This window comes from Pieris napi, chromosome 15 (genome assembly GCF_905475465.1).
Source record: "Pieris napi chromosome 15, ilPieNapi1.2, whole genome shotgun sequence".
Lineage (NCBI taxonomy): Eukaryota > Metazoa > Arthropoda > Insecta > Lepidoptera > Pieridae > Pieris > Pieris napi.
In genome coordinates this window covers 8,279,513-8,298,864 of record NC_062248.1, presented here as the reverse complement: position 1 = coordinate 8,298,864, position 19,352 = coordinate 8,279,513, and the positions used below count along the sequence as shown (strand labels likewise).

The window sequence follows — 19,352 nt, the reverse complement described above, 5'->3', positions numbered from 1 at the left end:
CACTCCAAAATAAGGAGAGCAAGCTCATTCCTCTTGCTGAGGGCCCAGGTTTCAGAACCATAAGTAAGCACTGGTATTAGCTATCGTCATTTTAGTCAGCCGTATAAGATTTAGGGTAATATTGAATTCAGCCATTGCATCGTAACGTTTAGGACGTACCTAAAACGCAAACATTAGCTGATTTGAACTCTATAAATATTTGGTATGTGGGTATTCCGAATTCCACCAACTTTCCTCATGTCGACCTGAGTGCAAAAACTTGGTTCGTAGAGGATCTGTGTCAGAGAGGACGGAAACCATATTGGCCAATTATATTATTGTCCGGTTGTGTATACTTGAGGTTTAATAATTGGATAGTTTTTAACTGGACATGTGATGAGCCCATTGGAATCTAGACACTTTAATTTCGAGTTTGGTCCCTTTTCTGTTTGATCTGGTTGTACGGTATCAGGAAATCTCCCTTGCCCTGCTGTTTTGGCTATTGCATCCCGAGAAGTTATGAGAGTGGCACTCGCTTGAGAAAGATGGGGGCAGCATTGACTACGTGGACGTGAACAGCTAGGACTGACTAATGTAACCTTTTTAAACCCCGCCCCGCGGTTGTAGTTAAAGCATTTCTCAGTATTTCGACAGGAAGCACACCCCAGAGAGCAAGAAGTGATCCCACTGAGACTCTGCATCAGCTTTGACTATGCACAGTTTCATAGTGTCAGTTATCTGACCTCCCTGACTTATAATAAAGAACATCTGCGTCGCGCTGATGTCTTAAAGGCTAATAGGCCGAACCCTAACTGCTTCTGGTAAATAGAACTATGGTCACATTATTGTACATTATTGTATTCAGAAATTTTGTAAGAGCTCCAGCTTATTTGGTAGATCCTCGTTCATGTCGGAAGAGAAATAGTCAGCATAATCGTGAAGGGGATGACAAACAGCGTTTTTATTTGAGATCATATTATGCTATGTGAGGCAATGTTATAACTTAAAAATCATAACCACAGTATATTTGATTAAGACATATTCTCCATTAATTAATTTTATTCATATATGTTGAATAATAGTCGTTTTAGTTTAGGGGCAATGAAATTAAGAAGGCGTGACATCTAATTTTAGTCATTAAATTATCTGTACCATATTTATGATACCTATGCTTTATTTGCTCTGTGAGAACACGACTGAACTTCACTATAGGATATAACTTTGAAGCCTGAAAGTTGAAACGCTCAAAAGATTTTAAAGAAACAAAATGGACGGAGCGTAGTGTTGAGTGTGTTAGCTATTTGACTAACTAAGCGATATTTTACATGATCTTGTAATTGAGTCTTAACATTAGTTACGTTAATTATCTAGTACTATTGGTGTGCTTTATTAAGTTTAATCTAGACTTTCATTTTATGTAATTGTTTAAATCGGTCGCTTTGGGGATGGTATCCATTTTGTGATCATTCGTGTTGTATGGCGCTTATTGTGAGTACAAATTTCTTTATTTGCTATTCCGCAAGGATAAGCCTTTATTTTTCTTAAGATATAAGTATAATTAAGAAATATTACTGTAAGTAATTACCTGATTTATTATTTCTCGATGTACTTTTAAATATGGCTGTGCCATTTCGGTTCTAGTAAATTTTATGTAAGTATTTACTATTGTTCTCATTTTGTACATTTCTATTGTTTATATTGTATTAGCTTGTTGTTTAGACTTTAAACCTATATAATATCTGTACTATATTTTTAAATTATAAATAATAAACAAAAATTGTTGTTTAATCCTATTATTTTTAAAGTAGCTTCACCAGTATAATTGTGTGGTATAACTGAAATTATTTTATCTTGCAACTGAAATGTGTTTTAAAGCTAAAAGGGAAAAGTTGTAGCGCTGTATGTTATTTGATCACCATAAGCGTATAGCTTTTCCCCTTAGTTTTATAAACAATAGCATCTGATGGTGATTGAAGGTGTCATCTTGTAATGGTAAGGTTTCTTAAAAAGAGATCAACCTACAAAAATAGATTTCATTATTTATGTGATTATAAAAAAATAAGATACTAATCATTGTGCCTTATTTTAGTTTTAGTCATATTTATATTCTTAACACAATAAAATATGAGTATTTTTAATTATAGGGATCATTTCTTTAATAGCACCAATCTATTAGAGAGTGGGCCAATCTAAGCAGTTCTTTTTGAAAATATGTCTTTATTCATGAGGTTAAAATGTTAAAGAAAAATAAAAAAAACAATCTTATTTTTTCATATTAGTGACATAATGTTCACTTATAATAGTTATAGTTAGTTATCAATAACTAATTATAACTAAGACTAATACATGGCAATATATTCTCTGCTATTCTTTTTAACCACCACAATTTTTGTTTTACATGTAGCATATGGTTATAAGTAACATGCACTTACTTACATTAGTGAAAAGAATAACTTGTAAACAAATATAAAAACAATCAAGGTGAAAAGTGGTAGAATTCATGTCTGACCATTCAGCACAATGAGAACTCCTTCATAAATGCCATGCATGGCAAATCATCTGCCCCCTCCCCGTAGAGTGACAACCCAAGGCATTTGGACACCACCACAAGTATTTTATGGCAAGTTGGGTTCCATGACTGATGATAAGTGATCATAATGATCCTTGAAATGTAAACTCAGCTAGAGATAAAAAAATATATGAAACCCAGTCCACAACCAGAGTCCACCTCCAAGCCTAGCCAAGCATGTAAACATACAAATAAAATTTTAAAGCCAAAGTTTTAAAAAAATGAGTATTTTCGTAACTTACAAACTTGATATTCTTCTTTTTATTTCACATTTATATATTACATTATAGTACATTTTCATTACTCTTTAAATTTCAGATTAAAATGGGCGCTGTTAAATCCCTTTGGGTACATGAACATAACATTATATTAATTCACTCTTAAGGAGTGATGGACTCATACAACTTATTTGGTGATGATGGCAGCGGTATGTTGGAAGAACTTACTGACCTTGGTGGTTCTGATAACTTTTCAAACCCTTCAAGTGGTGTAACTAGTGAAAACAAAGAAACTTCAGAGAATAGGTAACTGAAATTTTATTGTGCATAGTAAAAACTTCTACCTAATTTCCTATTTATTATTTTCAAGCAATTTGCTCTTTTAGTTACAGACAACCATACAGTTCTAACACCGTGGCTCAAGAAGGATCAGTGCAAAAGCTGGCTTCGTTTGGAGGTGGAGGGTCGGGTGGCATACCAAATAGCTCACAACCTGTGCCTAATCCTGGTGCCGTTCCCCCAACCCCAGACTATCATGAATACAGTGGATACCCTCCACGGCCCCGATTACCTCAACCACCTCATGGCCCCATACATCCTTCCCACCATGTTCACCCATCACATGCCTATCCAGGATACCACCCTGGACCTGATCCAATGTATTCAATGTCTGAACAAGGTAATTGTAATGTAATTAGCTCAACAACAATTGATACATAATCCATCAGGTATTTTGTGTATATGTATAAATGCCATAATTTTCAGGTATTGGAGACATGGGAGTTTGGTCTTCTGCACCAGGAGCAAACAGATATTCACCTATCACACCTGGATATAGACATAGTTATGAACATCAACAAAAAATGCACCAATATGCTCCTCAACAGGTAAACATATTTCTATATAATGCTTGTTACTACACATGCTTGCATTTCATCATTCTACTACCAGCCACACAAGTATTAGAGCTCTTATTATGTCAACTAAAATGTGAGTAAATTGAAATATATATATTTTTTTTTGAAGGGAATAGGAGGTCTGCAACCTCAAAATAGTGCATATCTTCCAAGACAACCACATTTTTCACAGACATCTCAGCAGCTTTATGGGCAACAACAGGTAAAAAAAAAATATTTATAAATTAGCCAGGTTTCTATTCTTAAGATGTAGTTTTTAATAAATCCTGGGATTAAAAAGTTTTATTAGATTATGTCATGATATTCTATTGTGACTAAAATTATATTTAAGATTAATAAATAAGATAAATTAAATTAGTTGTTGTTTCGACTATGTATTTGCGTGTTGTTCCCACTAGAATGTAAGTGCGTGCTCCTATTTCACAATGCCTCCTGCTGTTACAAACGTTGTGTAAAACAAAAAAGAGTGGCGGAGAGTTTATTGCCAGTTCTTCTTTTCCGTTCTACACCCTTGATTGGAGAACTGGCAGTAAATGTAAAATTAGAAGCATTTAATGTATATTTTTGACTTGCTATATTTTTTTTCCAGAACTATCCCAATTATACACAAATGCACCCACCATCAGCTACAAGAATTAGCCAACATCCTACGTATCACCAGCAAATTGATGTGAACTCACACCAATATGGTTTACCACATGCTCAACAAGGACATGGCCCAATGTCTCAACATCAGAGTCATCAGACCATGCCATCACACTCAGGTTCAATTGGTGCAGCGCTACAAAATCACCCCAGTTCACATTTGCATCATGCCCCAACCTCTCTCCACCATCCTCGTCAATCTTTAGTACCATCTTCTGTTGGGCCAGGACACCCATCACAAATGCCATATGGTACCCATCACTCGGTCCCTATGAATTATCAGCCCCATCAAGTGCAGCACCCGCTCGATGTGAATGTATCCAATCAATACAGTTCTGTCAAACCTGGGCTTGAGACTGGTAGTCCACAGTATAGACCACCTTTTCCACAACTATCGCCACAAATGTCGCCTCGTGCACAAATATCTCCCAGGCAACAACCGCAATCTCAACCCCAAGTGTCTCCACGTCCAGTAATGTCACCTGTAAAAGGTCCCAGCGCTTCGCCACATAGTGCTCGCGCTTTGGTACAGACGCCTGCTACATCCGGCCCTCCACCTGTATCCGGGTCCTACACTTCTCAAAACACACTTCAGGCTCTTGAACAAATGGTTTTGCCTCCAAGTGGCGATTACCCTTACCAGCGTAGTCAGGTTGCTTCAGCAATAGGGCATAATGTTGCTTCAACATCTCAGTGGAGTCAAAATAAAATTACTTTACCAATGGGTAATATTCCACCGATAGACACTTCGGATTCTACTATAAAGAATGTAGAAGCGTCGGCGATATCTGAAATCCCGAAAACAATTCCATTTACAAAACCAAATACTGATCCTAAAGAAGAAACAAATATTGGTGAAAAAGATAAAAAACTTGAAGACATGAATAGTTCTCAAATGTTTTTATCGTCAAATATAACACCGAATATGCCGCTAAATGTGACAATGCCATCAAATATGGCAAAAACGACAACTGCCAACGTAACGATGCCGAACATTTCGTCACCGGCTAAAAATGAAAGCGATGACAGGAAAGACATAATAACACAAAATAAGCAATCAAATGATACTTTAAAACCAATAGGACATAATGTTATACCAACAGGAGATGAACATAAAAGTGATGTGAAACCTTCTCCTTTCTCAAATACAAGTGAAGTTTCTCAAAAAGCAGACACTAAGCAGTTAAAACCTAATGATTCTTCCACTGAACAATTAAATCCCAATGATAATACAAATGGTCTATTGAATATGGAATCTACTAGTGATAAATCTAATACTGTACAACAACATTCGACTCCAACTACTCATTTATCAATCAAAACTGATAAAATGCCCAGTCAATTTGAAAATTCTTCTCCATTATCTATAGACAGAAATAAGCCATATCAAAGTAATAACTATCCTAGTGTTCAGACAATGTTGCCTCCAGGATTACCAAGCAGTATGGGTATGAGTGTTGCAAGTAATTCCCCAATAAATTCACCAATCAATGTTTCTGCAAGTTATCAAAGTGGTCATTCACCTGTAACCCAATCTGGCACTAATGTGCAATCTAATCATACCGTTCCACTCAGTAATCTTTCTAATACACTTACTTCATCTATACCCCTTCACAGTACAGCAGGTAATATGTCTTTACTACCACCACCTACAGGTCCTAATATTATGGCAAACATGCATAATGTATCAGGAAATATTAATACTAGTAACCAATCAACCGGACCACCAAATATGCAAGTGGGAATTCAAATGTCCGGATCAAATATTCTCGCAAATTTGCCTCCCCATATGCCAGGAAATCAAACCAGTATGATTCCTCCGGGTCCCCAAAACATGAGCCCAAATGTTATTATGATGGGTTCCAATAACGCTCCACACCCATCTATGCAATCAATGTATGCCACTTCCCATCATCAAGAAAGAGCAGCATTGCAGCAACAAATACAAGAAATATATTGTCTACTTCCTTCAAATGAAAATCAGGAAAAAGTCCGGTGTCTGCAGGAAAGGTTGTCAATGCTACAACAGCATGAGACTAATGATCGTTGCAGCGGGGGTCCTAATTGCATTTTGCAAAATCCTATTTATGGATCGAAAATGGTCGAAAGTCCTCAGGTAACTAGTACTACTGGGCGAGGTCGAGGAAAAGGGCCAACAAAACCTAGAAAACCTCGAGCGAAAAAAGATAAAACAGGCGGTTTATCACAATCCTTGGACCAATTACCCGTTTCAGAAGATTGCGTTACAGCTGGGACAGGTCTGCAAGGAAATATCGATATAGATCCCGAAATGGTAGAAGATGTATCTAACTTGGATAGTAGCATTATTTCCATTGATGAGTCTGGAAAGGTTAAGAAAGTAAGAGGTCCTAGAAAAAGTAAAGAAAGAAAACCACGCACTCCCAAAGAGCCAAAAGGGGATAAAGATATGTCTGACAAGCCTGTTAAAGAACGTAAAAAGCGAGTACCTAAAGATCCCAATGCTCCGAAAAGAAAGCGTAATGTGAGAAAGGGTGTATCAGAAATACAAGCTGATACAACCACTGGAAATGACATTTTGGATAAAGATAACTTTGAAAGCAGCATAACTGATACAACCTTAATTAAAAACACATTAAATGAAAACACAAGTAATTTAACTTTAGATGATTCAAACGTTACAGATTTTGATGATATTCCAGTTTCTAAAATAGCCATAAAAGATTTGCTGGAAGAAGCTGAATCTAAAAAAGATGCTGAAAAAGACGATGATTTAGATTTTATGATAGGTAAAAAAAGAATATCCAAGAAACGGGGATCTGTTGGCTCTAGCAGAAAAATGGCCGCAAGAAGGACACCTTCTGGTAAAAGAAAAAGAAGGGGAGGTATTGTTCCTGATTCCGATGGCGAACCAGATGACTTAGCGTCGACACCCCCACCTTCTCCGCCTGCAGAAGGTGATGATAGCTTAAAACGACGATCAGCAAGGAATACTCAACGTAAAAAATACACTGATGATGTGATGTTAAGGTTATCTGATGACGAATTCTCTGTAATGGCGCCTCGGCCAGACAGGGATTTTGACGACTCTAATCTTGATATAAAAGATTTTAATCGCCTTGAGGGAACTCCAAAACCCAATTATATTTACGTTAACACTACTGATGAAGATTCTATGATAGTACAACATGTTTTAGCAAGCAGAATGGGTAAAAGAGAAATAAAACCTCAGCCTTTAGTAACTGAGCATGTGCCCAAAGTAAACGAAGATAATAACTTAGAAACAGTTGCACCAGTAGAGAGCGATAAACCCGTTGATGGTGAACTAGTAAAAGAAGAACCTGAAGTTAAAACAGATGATATATGTATGAATATTGAAGATAAAACGGAAACTATAAAACCTGAAGTGGAAAACGTTGAAAACATGCAACAAGATCCAGAGATTAAAGACAAAGATAGTCCTGAAAATGAGGATGAGAAAAATGTTAAATCTATTATTGTTGATGTTGAGGAATATTTTGTTAAGTACCGAAATTTCTCTTACCTTCATTGTGAATGGAAAACAGAGGAAGAGCTTTATAAGGGAGATAAAAGAATATTTTCTAAAATAAAACGGTTTAAACAAAAACAAGCTCAGCAAATGAATATTTTTGAACTATTTGATGACGAACCATTTAACCCAGACTATGTTGAAGCGGAAAGAATTTTAGATATGTCAGAAAATCAAGACCCTGGCAGTACCACAGTCGTAAAACATTATCTTGTCAAATGGAAAAGCTTACAATATGAAGATAGCACGTGGGAGCTAGAGGAGGATATAGATGTGGATAAAATATTGCAATATAAAGTATTTAGTGAACTACCACCAAAGGAAAAATGGAAATTCAAGAAAAGACCTTCGCCTGATCATTGGACTCAGTTAAAAGAATCTCCTTTATATAAAGGTGGTAATACCTTGAGACCCTACCAGCTTGAAGGCTTAAATTGGCTTCTATTCTCTTGGCACAATAACCGTAATTGTATTTTAGCTGATGAAATGGGTTTGGGTAAAACTATACAAAGTTTGACATTCGTAAACTCTGTTTGGGAATATGGTATTCGTGGACCATTCCTTATTATTGCTCCATTATCTACTATACCAAATTGGCAAAGAGAATTTGAAGCGTGGACAGATATGAATGTTATTGTTTACCACGGTTCTCAGCAGAGCAAAAGTATGATTCAAGAATATGAATTCTTTTATAAAAATGAAAATGGCGAACCTGTGAAAGAATTAACAAAGTTTAATGTCCTTATTACGACGTTTGAAATAATCGTTACTGATTTCCAAGAATTGAGATCATTTAATTGGAGAATATGTGTAATAGATGAAGCCCATAGACTTAAAAACCGAAATTGTAAATTATTGGAAGGCTTAAGGCAGTTGCATTTGGAACATAGAGTACTACTATCAGGAACCCCGTTACAAAATAATGTCAATGAGTTGTTTTCACTCCTAAATTTCTTAGAACCATCACAATTTGCTAGTAGCGAAGCATTTTTGAGTGAATTCGGCCAACTGAAATCGGAATCGGAAGTCATAAAATTGCAAGCTTTGTTAAAACCTATGATGCTGCGAAGATTAAAAGAAGATGTCGAGAAAACTTTAGCGCCCAAGGAAGAAACTATAATTGAAGTTGAATTAACTAACATCCAGAAAAAATACTACCGGGCTATCTTGGAACGTAACTTCAGTTTTCTGCAAAAAGGTATTGCCTCTGCAGCTAACATTCCTAACTTAATGAATACGATGATGGAACTTAGAAAATGTTGCATTCACCCTTATTTGCTTAATGGCGCTGAAGATCAAATTCAATTTGATTATAAACAAGCAAATGGTGAAGACAAAGAGGCCTATTACAAAGCCCTTATTCAGTCATCTGGTAAAATGGTTTTGGTTGATAAGCTGTTGCCCAAATTAAAAGCAGGTGGTCACAGAGTATTAATATTCAGTCAGATGGTACGATGTTTAGATATCTTAGAAGACTATTTATTGTACAGAAAATATCCCTTTGAACGCATTGATGGTCGTATAAGAGGCAATTTAAGGCAAGAGGCTATTGACAGATTTTCTAAACCGGATTCTGACCGTTTTGTCTTCTTATTGTGCACGAAGGCTGGCGGGTTAGGAATAAACTTAACTGCTGCTGACACTGTTATTATTTATGATAGTGATTGGAATCCACAAAATGACTTACAAGCTCAAGCACGTTGCCATCGAATTGGTCAGCAGAAAATGGTGAAAATCTATCGACTTCTTTGTCGGAATACATACGAAAGAGAAATGTTCGATAAAGCATCGCTAAAGTTGGGTCTAGATAAAGCTATTTTGCAAAGTATGAATACGTCGCAAGGAAAAGAAACTGGTTTAAGGCAATTGTCTAAAAAAGAAATTGAAGATTTGCTTAAAAAAGGTGCTTACGGCGCAGTTATGGACGAAGACAACGCCGGGGACAAATTTTGTGAAGAAGACATCGAAATGATTTTAGCGAGACGGACACAAGTAATTCAAATGGAATCGGAAAAGGGTTCTACATTCTCAAAGGCAAGTTTTGCTGCCAATGATCAGCGATCTGATATTGATATAAGGGATCCTGACTTTTGGAATAAATGGGCTAAAAAAGCTGAAATAGATACTACTGAAAAGAAAGAAGATGAAGACTTAATAGTCACTGAACCTCGAAAGAGAACCATTATTAAGAGGTATGGCCACGACGATGGGCCGATGGAAATGTCGGACATGGAAGTGACTCCTGATTCAGAAGATGACGAAGATGGTAAATTTTTTTCTGAGGTGATTTATTAAATTTTTGAATTATTCATTCAACCTTAACCTGTTTTCTTGAATTTAGGTATAAGTCTAAGAAGTAAACGAAAGAAGGAGAAATTTGGTCGTAAGGGCAGAAGGTATGCAAGTGACGACTATGTTCCGAGACATGAAGGCATTCCTATCGATGAAGAGGTTGTCTATGGATCATGGACAAGATCAGAATGCTTTAAAATAGAAAGAGGACTCCTCACATTTGGGTAAAACATGATGGCTAATTATGTAACTGTATTTTGTTAGTAAGGGTAGAGAATTCAGTCTAATAATATATTGCAAAAATATTTTCTGATTTTATAATTGGTTTACATAGTATTTTAATGTTTTTAAAATTGTAGTACTGAATCTTAATCTAATCTATTTCATAAACCAATTTATTCAAACTGCCAGTGACATGTAGTAAATAAATAATTTTAGGTGGGCAAGATGGGAGGAAATTATTGACAGGAATCAATTAAGAAAAGGTTGGACCTTACCTGTCATTGAAGATTGTGCAAGGATTATAGTGAGTATAACTGTAATTAAGTTAAATCACTTTTCCTGCAAATATTTTTTTATTGAATGACTTCAAACCACTTATGTAGGAACTGGATTATTTTAAACATCTTTAGCCATCATAATCTGTTTTGAATACTTTGTTCACATGATGACTAGCCATGCTAATACCGAGGAAGTTTTGACTTTCGCTGAGTTAAATTATTCTACGATTCTGACTAAATATACCGTCACACCAATAAGGTGTATTAAGCGAATTAAGGTTTTAATAAAATTAATAATTATAGGTACTTTTTTGTCTACGACATTACAAAGGGGATGAAAAAATCCGTAATTTTATATGGGACCTGATAGAGCCGTGTGAGAATGGCGAAGTGACCATATCGAGGAACCACAGCGGCTTGCACAATCCGGTTCCCCGAGGCAGGAATGCTAAAAAGAAAAATAGACTTAAAGATATTCCTAAACAGAATGACCTTCAAAAGTGGGAAGATCTCAATCATTGGAGTTCCCACGAAAAATATGATTGTGAAGCATACTTGGAAAGTAGTTATAAAAAACACTTGTTCAGGCATGCTAACAAGTAAGTTTTGTTATTGATATGAACATAACTAATTAAAAAATTTACGATACAGTCGAGAATTAATAACTTTGTTTATAGGGTACTTTTGAGAGTACGTATGATGTACTATATCAAGCACGAGGTGATCGGAGACTACGCTACACAAATAGAAAACGGAACTCATGCGAGGTACGATTAAATTCCTATTTATCATGTTTTATCATTATTACCGTGCAGGCCAAGGTGCTAAAACACAAAACAATTTTCACTTCTGAAATGTTGGTATAATACTAAAACTGCGTAATTTTATCTATTCAAGATTGTGAATTACGATGAAGGTTCTATGACAAGGATAATCGCCACTTATTGATATATTCAGCTGATAGCAATAATTACGAACATTAATAATTACACATACATCAAAATCTCACTTAAACTTGTTACCATAAAAATAAGTTTTTTTTTTAATATTAGTGCTATGGGCATGAGAGTGCCGCGAGGAGTCGATAGCGCACCTCCTCGACTCTGGTGGGACACGGAATGCGACGTTTCCTTGTTAGCGGGCACTTACAAGCATGGATACGAAAACTATCTCGCTATGAGATCAGACCCTCAACTCTGTTTTGTTGAAAAACTGGGACCGCCCGATGATGCTGAGTGTACGGATATTAAGTAAGTTCTAAGATTAACATTCTTGATATACTTTGGCAGTTTCATACCTCTAACCATTTAAAAAATTTATTCGGGTCTAGTAAATTATATAAACACGTACACGTGTACCCACAAAATTTCGTCTCAAGGGGATCGATAATTTTGTGGATACCATAAACCATTTTTGTTGATACATCGAATGAAAGAACATTCTATTTTTCTTGATTTTTATTTATCTTAAATAACATACATTTCTTATATATAATAATAATAATAATAAAGCATATTTATTCAAGACTTACAATTTGTTTTGTTTACAACCTATTTTGTGTTAGTATATTTCTTAAACTATGTTAGTATAATTTATTGAAGCCTTGACCCCATCCGGGTATATGCCTCCTCCATCCCATTCCAAACCTGTCTGTCCCTTGCTTTCTCTAGCCAGTTTGTGCCTGCCACTTTGGCAATGTCGTCCATCCACCTCATTTTTGGTCTGCCCCGGTGTCTGTTCCCTGGGGGGCCTCTCCATTTTGTAATTTTGAGACTCCATCTTTGGTCTGAGACCCTGGCTACATGTCCTGCCCAGCTGCCTGCTTATATATGGATCTATATTAATTATGTGATTTCTAGGAGTGAAGAACGGAAAGTTCGGGGCAGCGTCGTAGGAGATGAAGATTGCACGGACGAAGTGTCAAGTGGCGCCGGCGCAGCATCCCCTGCCGCTTCCCCACGCCCCGAAGATGATTCATCTCACCCCTGGCCTTCCATGCAGGACCTAAACACCCGTCTTCGAAGACTTATTACGGCATACCAGAGGAATTATAAACGGGAGGAACTGAAGTTGCAGCAGAGAGCTAAGGTAAGATTAAATTTATTTAATAGTTACAATTCGTGTCTAAAAAAATTTTTTTTATATATCTTTTAAATTGTGTGTTGTATGATAATTTTATATAATATTTTCATTCACTTTGACATTAGAAATAAGAAAATAATATGTTTTTACTTCTCTACTTCACTTTACATCTTACTAATGGGCATACATTGCTAGATGGAGCGACGTGAACGCATGGATCAATTAGTTAGGGACGAAGTGTCACAATGGCGATGGAGCCGAGCAGACGAGGAAGCATTCCGACGCACTGTTGCCTCTTACGGTGTTGAATTCGATCCTGCGACAAAAAGCCTACGTTGGAATCGCTTTAGGTCTTTGGCCAGGTTGGATTCAAAAAGTGATGACGCACTTACGGACTATTTGAAAGCCTTCATGGCTATGTGCAAGAGGCAATGCGGACTTTCTGTCGGAGAAGCTGAATTACCGACCAGAGCAGATTTGAAAGCAGAGCCCATCGGAGAAGAAAGAGCAATCGCTACATTAGAAAGGTAAGAAATAATTTATCTTATTGTGCTTTTTGTAAATAGTATGTGAGGAAAGAGAACCGTCGTGGGATTTGAGGTCGTTGGCATTATAAATTATCGTTTTTTGTTAAGTTGTAAACAATGTATATCATCAATAATTATTGTGAATAAATTAAATGACGCGTGTCAGGTAATATTATATTAGTTCGCATAACCGCTAGGTCGGCTTTCCTTCTGCTTTTACTTTAGTAATTCGTAGCTTTTAAATTTATTATAACAAAAAACTAAATTAATAAATATCTTTTCAAATTTAGGATCGATCTGCTCCGTGTGTTGCGAGAGGAAGTGGCGCCGCACCCTGCCTTAGAGTCTCGACTTTCTCTTTGCGAGCGCTCACTAGACACGCCTTCGTGGTGGCAACCAGCTCTTCATGACAAATACCTTGTACTTGGAGTGTGCAAGTAAGTACTACTAACTATGACGTAGAATGGGTTAGAAAGTACAAACACTGACTTCTTTGGCTTTGGCAACCAAATATATATCTTGCGTATTATTTGTGTTCAATGCTTCAAGGGAGAAGGCACTATGCATTTAAATTATAGTTATCGATTATTAATTGCCTTATTACAATAGAAAAAGTAAACGAAATTTTTATTTTACAGACATGGATTAGGAGATACATTCACTAAACTATTTTGTGATCCGAAAATGCCATTCGGGGATTCTGCTAGAAAATGGTACGCCAAATGTAAAACTAGCAACAAAAGCGAACAGAAACAGAATTCAGACGACGAAGAAAAAGTATCTACTGATGCTGCAGAAACGCGCTCACTGCGACGTAGCAAGCGAACAACCAACGTCCCTGAACGTGACGAGGACGATATGGACGCCCTATCGGAACTAGAGACACTTGCGAAACTGGGCAGAATTGAGGAGCCCCTAACTCCAGATCAATGGTTTTCAGAAAGAGCCCTGGAAACGCGTCTCCACCACATTGCACATGCCGTACAAAACTGCGAATGGCCCGCCGCTTCGACCTCTAAAAATGAAGAAACCCCAACTGACGAAGTGAAACCTCAGAAAAGACACATCGCTATCGACGTCGAGACCGAACGCGCTAAGCTGCACGCGCTTTTATCGTCACCGCAAGCAGCGCATACAAATAGTCGTGAACACAGAAATGCGCCACCTTCGAGTTTGATTGGGACGAGGGAAGGCGACGATGCCTCGAGTGATTCTAGTTCTCGAAGGTCGACCCCGGCTCCGCCACCCGCCCATCAACGCGTTGCTCCTTCTCCGGCACCTTCGGTTCCACCGTCACCCTCGACTTCGGCTCCGGTAGATCTGTCGGCGCCTTTGGACCTCAGCGAGGTTCAAGATTTCTCCATGGGCCGCAGAACACCACAAGACACACCGTCCGCTGCACCACCTAGAAGCAGATTGGACGACACTCTAAGTAGACTCATGAAGAGGAAGAATGTGGTAAGTACTGATTAGAAGCTATGTCCTGATGAAATATTAAGGCCGGTTTTTCAGAAACGAGATTTAACGATATTCGCTTGTTAAAAATGTATTGGCTTTGACATAAGGAAGATGACTCCATCAAATCTAAGTTCCACTCATTTAATGCATAGTCACGGCGTCTTGAATAATTTTTAGTTAGATTTCAGGTGAAACAATAATTGTTCGACATGGTATGGTCCTTTAGGCATACACCTACTTTAGGCATGGCCTTAAAGGTGTATACCATTGAAATAAACCCAGAAATCCTAGGATACTTAAACTGAGAAAAAGTAGTAAACAAGTTAATTTAACCTAAAATTTTATATATGTTTATTTGTACCTTATTTTTATTTAATTTATTCTCTGTATATTATTTCAGCCTGCACCTGAGCAAATTGTTGGAAAGGATAAGAAGAGAAAGAAGCTTGATGAAATCGTTCTCGGCCTATCTGCAGCAAAAGGGCGAAGTTCAAGCACTTCAAATAGCTCGGTGGAGCCTCCCCGTACTAAGACTGCTCCCATTCTACCTGAAGTAACTGTAACACCCGCCGCCCCTCCCTCTACCTCTACGGCCCCACCACAGAAACCATTCTCTGTGACAGTCACAAATGTCCCATCACCTCACACCTCATCGAAGGAATTATCATCGTTTCTTCAGCAATCTTTGGAGCAAAGTAAAACTCCTAAAGCCACACAGTCTATACAAACAAAACCATTTTCTCACGAGGCTAAAGTAAACAAGTGGCTCGCAGAACAAGCCAACGTTGACAATAGACGAAGAGGCGTTGCTCCGCGTTTGTCCCCCGAAGAGCACGTCCCGGTGGTCCATAGAGTGACCGGTAAACGCCTTGTGGGACATAAAGCTCCTCAATTAAAGCACTTGGCGCATTGGATTGCCGAAAATCCAATGTACGATATAGATACTAAATGGACTGAAGGTATAAAAGAACATGTCAAATTACCTCAAGATGTACGAAGCCAGCGGCATTCCCCTATGCAAAGTGCACCTGCACCAGAACGGAAAAAAGGACGACCTCCAACTCTCGATTCTTCTTCTGCCAGTGTACTCTCAAACACACATTTAAATCAAAATCTTGCCGGTCTCAACCCAGCCCTCTTGGCGAGTCTGTCTAGTCTGAGTGCATTTGATCCTAAAACACTTGCGGCTACTCTATCCAACCTTACCGGTTTTGATCCAAAGTTATTATTGAATTCCTTCAGTGGAATGCCTAACTTATTGGGCAACATGGCTGGTGGAAATATATTTTCTAATTTAGCTGGCCTTGGATTGCCCGGCTTTCCATCACTTGATATGAATAGTGTAAGTGGAAATAGTAATGCAGCAGATAGTAAAACTAGCAAAACAAGAAAGTCGACGGAGTCTACGAGCGCATCTTCATCGAAATCATCAAGCTCACAGTTTCCATTTGTATTTTCAAACCCTAACATGTTATATCCACAACTTGGATTGAATAGTTTGTCGCCATTTGGTGTGCATTCTGGTATGTCTTCACCATATGATGCACTTGGCCTTTTAGGGAGCAATTTAGCTGCAACATCGAGCAGTACATCTCTTCACAACACCAACCCGGGTTCTCGTAGTTCCAAAACCACTACGCCCAGATCTTCAACAGTCGTTACACCAACTTCCACTTCACGGCAACAGAAAGTTTCGGACCGTGCACAGTCATCTAATTTGCCTCAAATACTATTACCTCCCGACCCATACTTATTAGAATCGATTTCTAAACAGTCAATGAATTTTGAGGCTTCAATGAAACTTGATAAAAGAGCGCGGGAGTCTGACATACATGACGCTGCAGCCACTGACTTGTCTAAAGTAGATAAAAAAAAGACACCTTATGATGCGTTACGTACTCATATGCCACCAGAATTTGCAGCAGTTCAAGAAAAATTATTAAAGGGTGATAAAAAAGATATCGATGTTAACAAAATGTTACTTGAACAAATGGCTTCTGGAGCCCTCAGTGCGAGTCTTGTCAGTTCTGTTGAATCAAAGAAAGCTAAAGACGAAAAAGACTCCTTTGAAAAATTATCAAAACAAGATTATATGACACGACTAGCAGCGGAAGAGTCTAATATTTCTTTACCGAATAAAAGAGTGGTTGAAGACGTTAACACCGAACCAGAGAATTTAGCTTTACAACCGACAGCAAAAAAGCTTAAAGAAAGTCAAGATGGTACCACTAGAAATAAACCATCTGACGCCTCTACACATGCAGCTGAAATGGATTTGGAAGATTTAATAGCACCATCCACAGTTATTAAAACTGGGGTAAAAGCAAGCGATTTTGAAATGAATCGGGTCCCAGAAACATCCGCAAACCATGGTCTAGAAAGAGAAGATAAACCACAATCCTTACACATAAGTCCAAATCGTATTGATGAGAGTAATCAACAAATAGTTGACTGTTCAGCCAATAAATATGAAAATGAACGAAGAGACGACAATCATTCTGAGGATATTAACAATGGGGGTGATAACTCCGATAACCGCAAGGGCAATAGAAAGAAAGCTCGAAAATCATCTGAAGAATCTATTGGGGGTCCTCGACGTGAACTTAGATCGAGTTCTACCAGACAGTCATTTGACTCTAATAATTAAAATTAGTTCAACGTAAATGAAATGTAAATGTTGGTTAATCATAAAAAAAAATATTACTTAAATAATCAGTAATGAAATAGGTATTATTACAATTTGTTCATAAACAGATTCATTCTGTTTTTTTTGCATATTGACAATGGCTGCGCAGAAATACCAGTTGGTAGTTTTCAAAGATATTTTTTAAACACACATACCTTATGAAATAACAAGATATAATATGTATTTCATGTATGCTGTGTGATTCAGCTACAGTAGATTTTATTATTAGTTTTTTGTAATGAAATTTATTAATTAGATGTGTATCAGTTTAATATCTGCGCGGCCTTGATTAATTGGACAGACTAGTAGTAAACCACGGTATAAGTTTAAATCTTTCCTATTTCGAAGGAATCTATATTTATATTATTATAATCAAATAATTAGAAAATTTGATATAATTTACGTGCTTCAGCTTTTTGACATTTATTATTGATTTAGTATTTTACATCTATTAGGCTAAGGATAATAATATTAATTTCTATTTAGGTAATATACCTAACGTAAGCAACTGAAATGTAGAATTAACTATATTCTTCTTTTGGTAGAGGTTACGAAGCACAGATCTCTTATATTTTATAGTAAGGTGAATTTTAGGATTCCTGATTTATCTCTACTACGTAATAGTATTGAGAAGTATAAAGCTTAAAGTACTATGCTGCCTCTTGCTTGATAAAATCGGGCCACTATTGCTTTGATAAGTAACTACTACCTACCTATAATCGCAATGACTACTCAACATCATGTTTTAAATATAATTCTATTATTTTTGTGTGTTGTTAAATATTTTATCACATTCATTTAAATTTTTTTTATTTCTAGTGATTTGTATATTAATATATAGTTAAGAATGCAGTTGCATTAAATAAATTCTCAATAAAGATAAACTTTTATTTCCATATTTGATTATGTACTTTTGATTCTATATTGTGGTACTAGCAAAGCAATTGCTAGTAGCCTGCAGTTTCACCCGCCTTGAATCGAGTCGAGTCTTGCCCTTCATAAATCGGCTCTTAGTACTTGGTATTATTAATATTTTGTAGTTATTTAAAAAACTATATTTCTTAAGATGTTCAAACAACTCAAATCGCACCTCTGATCAAATATATGTAGTAAAAAATTGAAAAATTCTAATTTCGTGTTTCCTTATTCAGAAATATCGCCATTTTTTACTTTACACTCAAAAAGAGTACCGTACTTCACTAATTCATCAATAGTTGACAGCACAGTAATACATAGCGACTAGGTTGAATATACGGCGTTCGGAAGTGATCTTATTTTATTAGTGTGACAGGTAACCGTTCTTATGGTTGATAAGATAGTGTAATAAAATAACATAACAATAACAAGTGGACTGGTAATACTCCACCAATGGTACACAATGGTAATTGGTACACCTCTGCTACATATTTGTTATCAATTAACATGTACAGAACCATTTCAAATAAGAACTTATTCTTTGATCTAATTTTAACTAATAATACCGTCAAAATAATTTTGAATACAGTATCCTATCTAAATATAAGTTTTTAAAATAGTGCATCAGTTTTAATTGTTTGAGGTAAATAAAATTCAATAGTTGTTTTTTTAAGTGTAGCAGAAAATTTTCGCGCCACCACCTATTAATTAACACTAGTATGGAAATTGTGATCACGTAAATGCTTTTGAATTAAGTGATGTGATAACATGAAATGTTAATAATATCGCTCGTAATTCATCTTACAACTCTAGTTCATCTTCTTAAAATAATGAGTATTTCGGAGAAGATAGTGAGGCCCCACTTTTGTTGCTGAACAACTTCGAACGCAACATTGGCTGAGATTTAGAGGATAATGGTGACCAACCTCCATCCTCTGGCTGAATAACTCAAGCAACCTCTGCGTCGTCAATTTCAAATTTGGGTGATCACTCCTAATTAGCGATGTCGAAAAAGATTAGGTCAACCAGCAAAAT

At 36.8% G+C, this 19,352-nt stretch overlaps 1 protein-coding gene across 2 annotated transcripts; it reads left to right on the top strand.

The window, feature by feature from the left end:
* The first annotated feature begins 1,199 nt into the window (after positions 1–1,199).
* LOC125056623 (chromodomain-helicase-DNA-binding protein 7) lies at positions 1,200–18,199 on the top strand. 2 transcript variants are annotated; one of them, XM_047659827.1, is made up of 16 exons: positions 1,200–1,467; positions 2,867–3,072; positions 3,153–3,445; positions 3,532–3,653; positions 3,793–3,885; positions 4,273–10,123; positions 10,199–10,373; positions 10,588–10,675; positions 10,953–11,248; positions 11,327–11,416; positions 11,702–11,899; positions 12,509–12,737; positions 12,927–13,258; positions 13,549–13,695; positions 13,897–14,716; positions 15,117–18,199. In XM_047659827.1, the coding sequence occupies exons 2-16, from the start codon at positions 2,939–2,941 to the stop codon at positions 17,361–17,363; spliced, it is 11,115 nt and encodes a 3,704-aa protein (XP_047515783.1). In that variant the 5' UTR covers positions 1,200–1,467; positions 2,867–2,938; the 3' UTR covers positions 17,364–18,199. The 2 variants fall into 2 exon arrangements, with proteins under 2 accessions (XP_047515783.1, XP_047515784.1); XM_047659828.1 differs by lacking the exon at positions 3,793–3,885.
* Positions 18,200–19,352: the final 1,153 nt, after the last annotated feature.

What these genes read in the sequence shown, in the direction of transcription:
- LOC125056623 (XM_047659827.1), top strand. Translation starts at nt 2,939, where the DNA reads ATGGACTCATACAACTTATTTGGTGATGATGGCAGCGGTATGTTGGAA. An exon ending in AAGATTGTGCAAGGATTATA is followed by an intron (nt 10,676 to 10,952) that starts GTGAGTATAACT and finishes TAATAATTATAG; the next exon opens with GTACTTTTTTGTCTACGACA. An exon ending in CTTGTACTTGGAGTGTGCAA is followed by an intron (nt 13,696 to 13,896) that starts GTAAGTACTACT and finishes TTTATTTTACAG; the next exon opens with ACATGGATTAGGAGATACAT.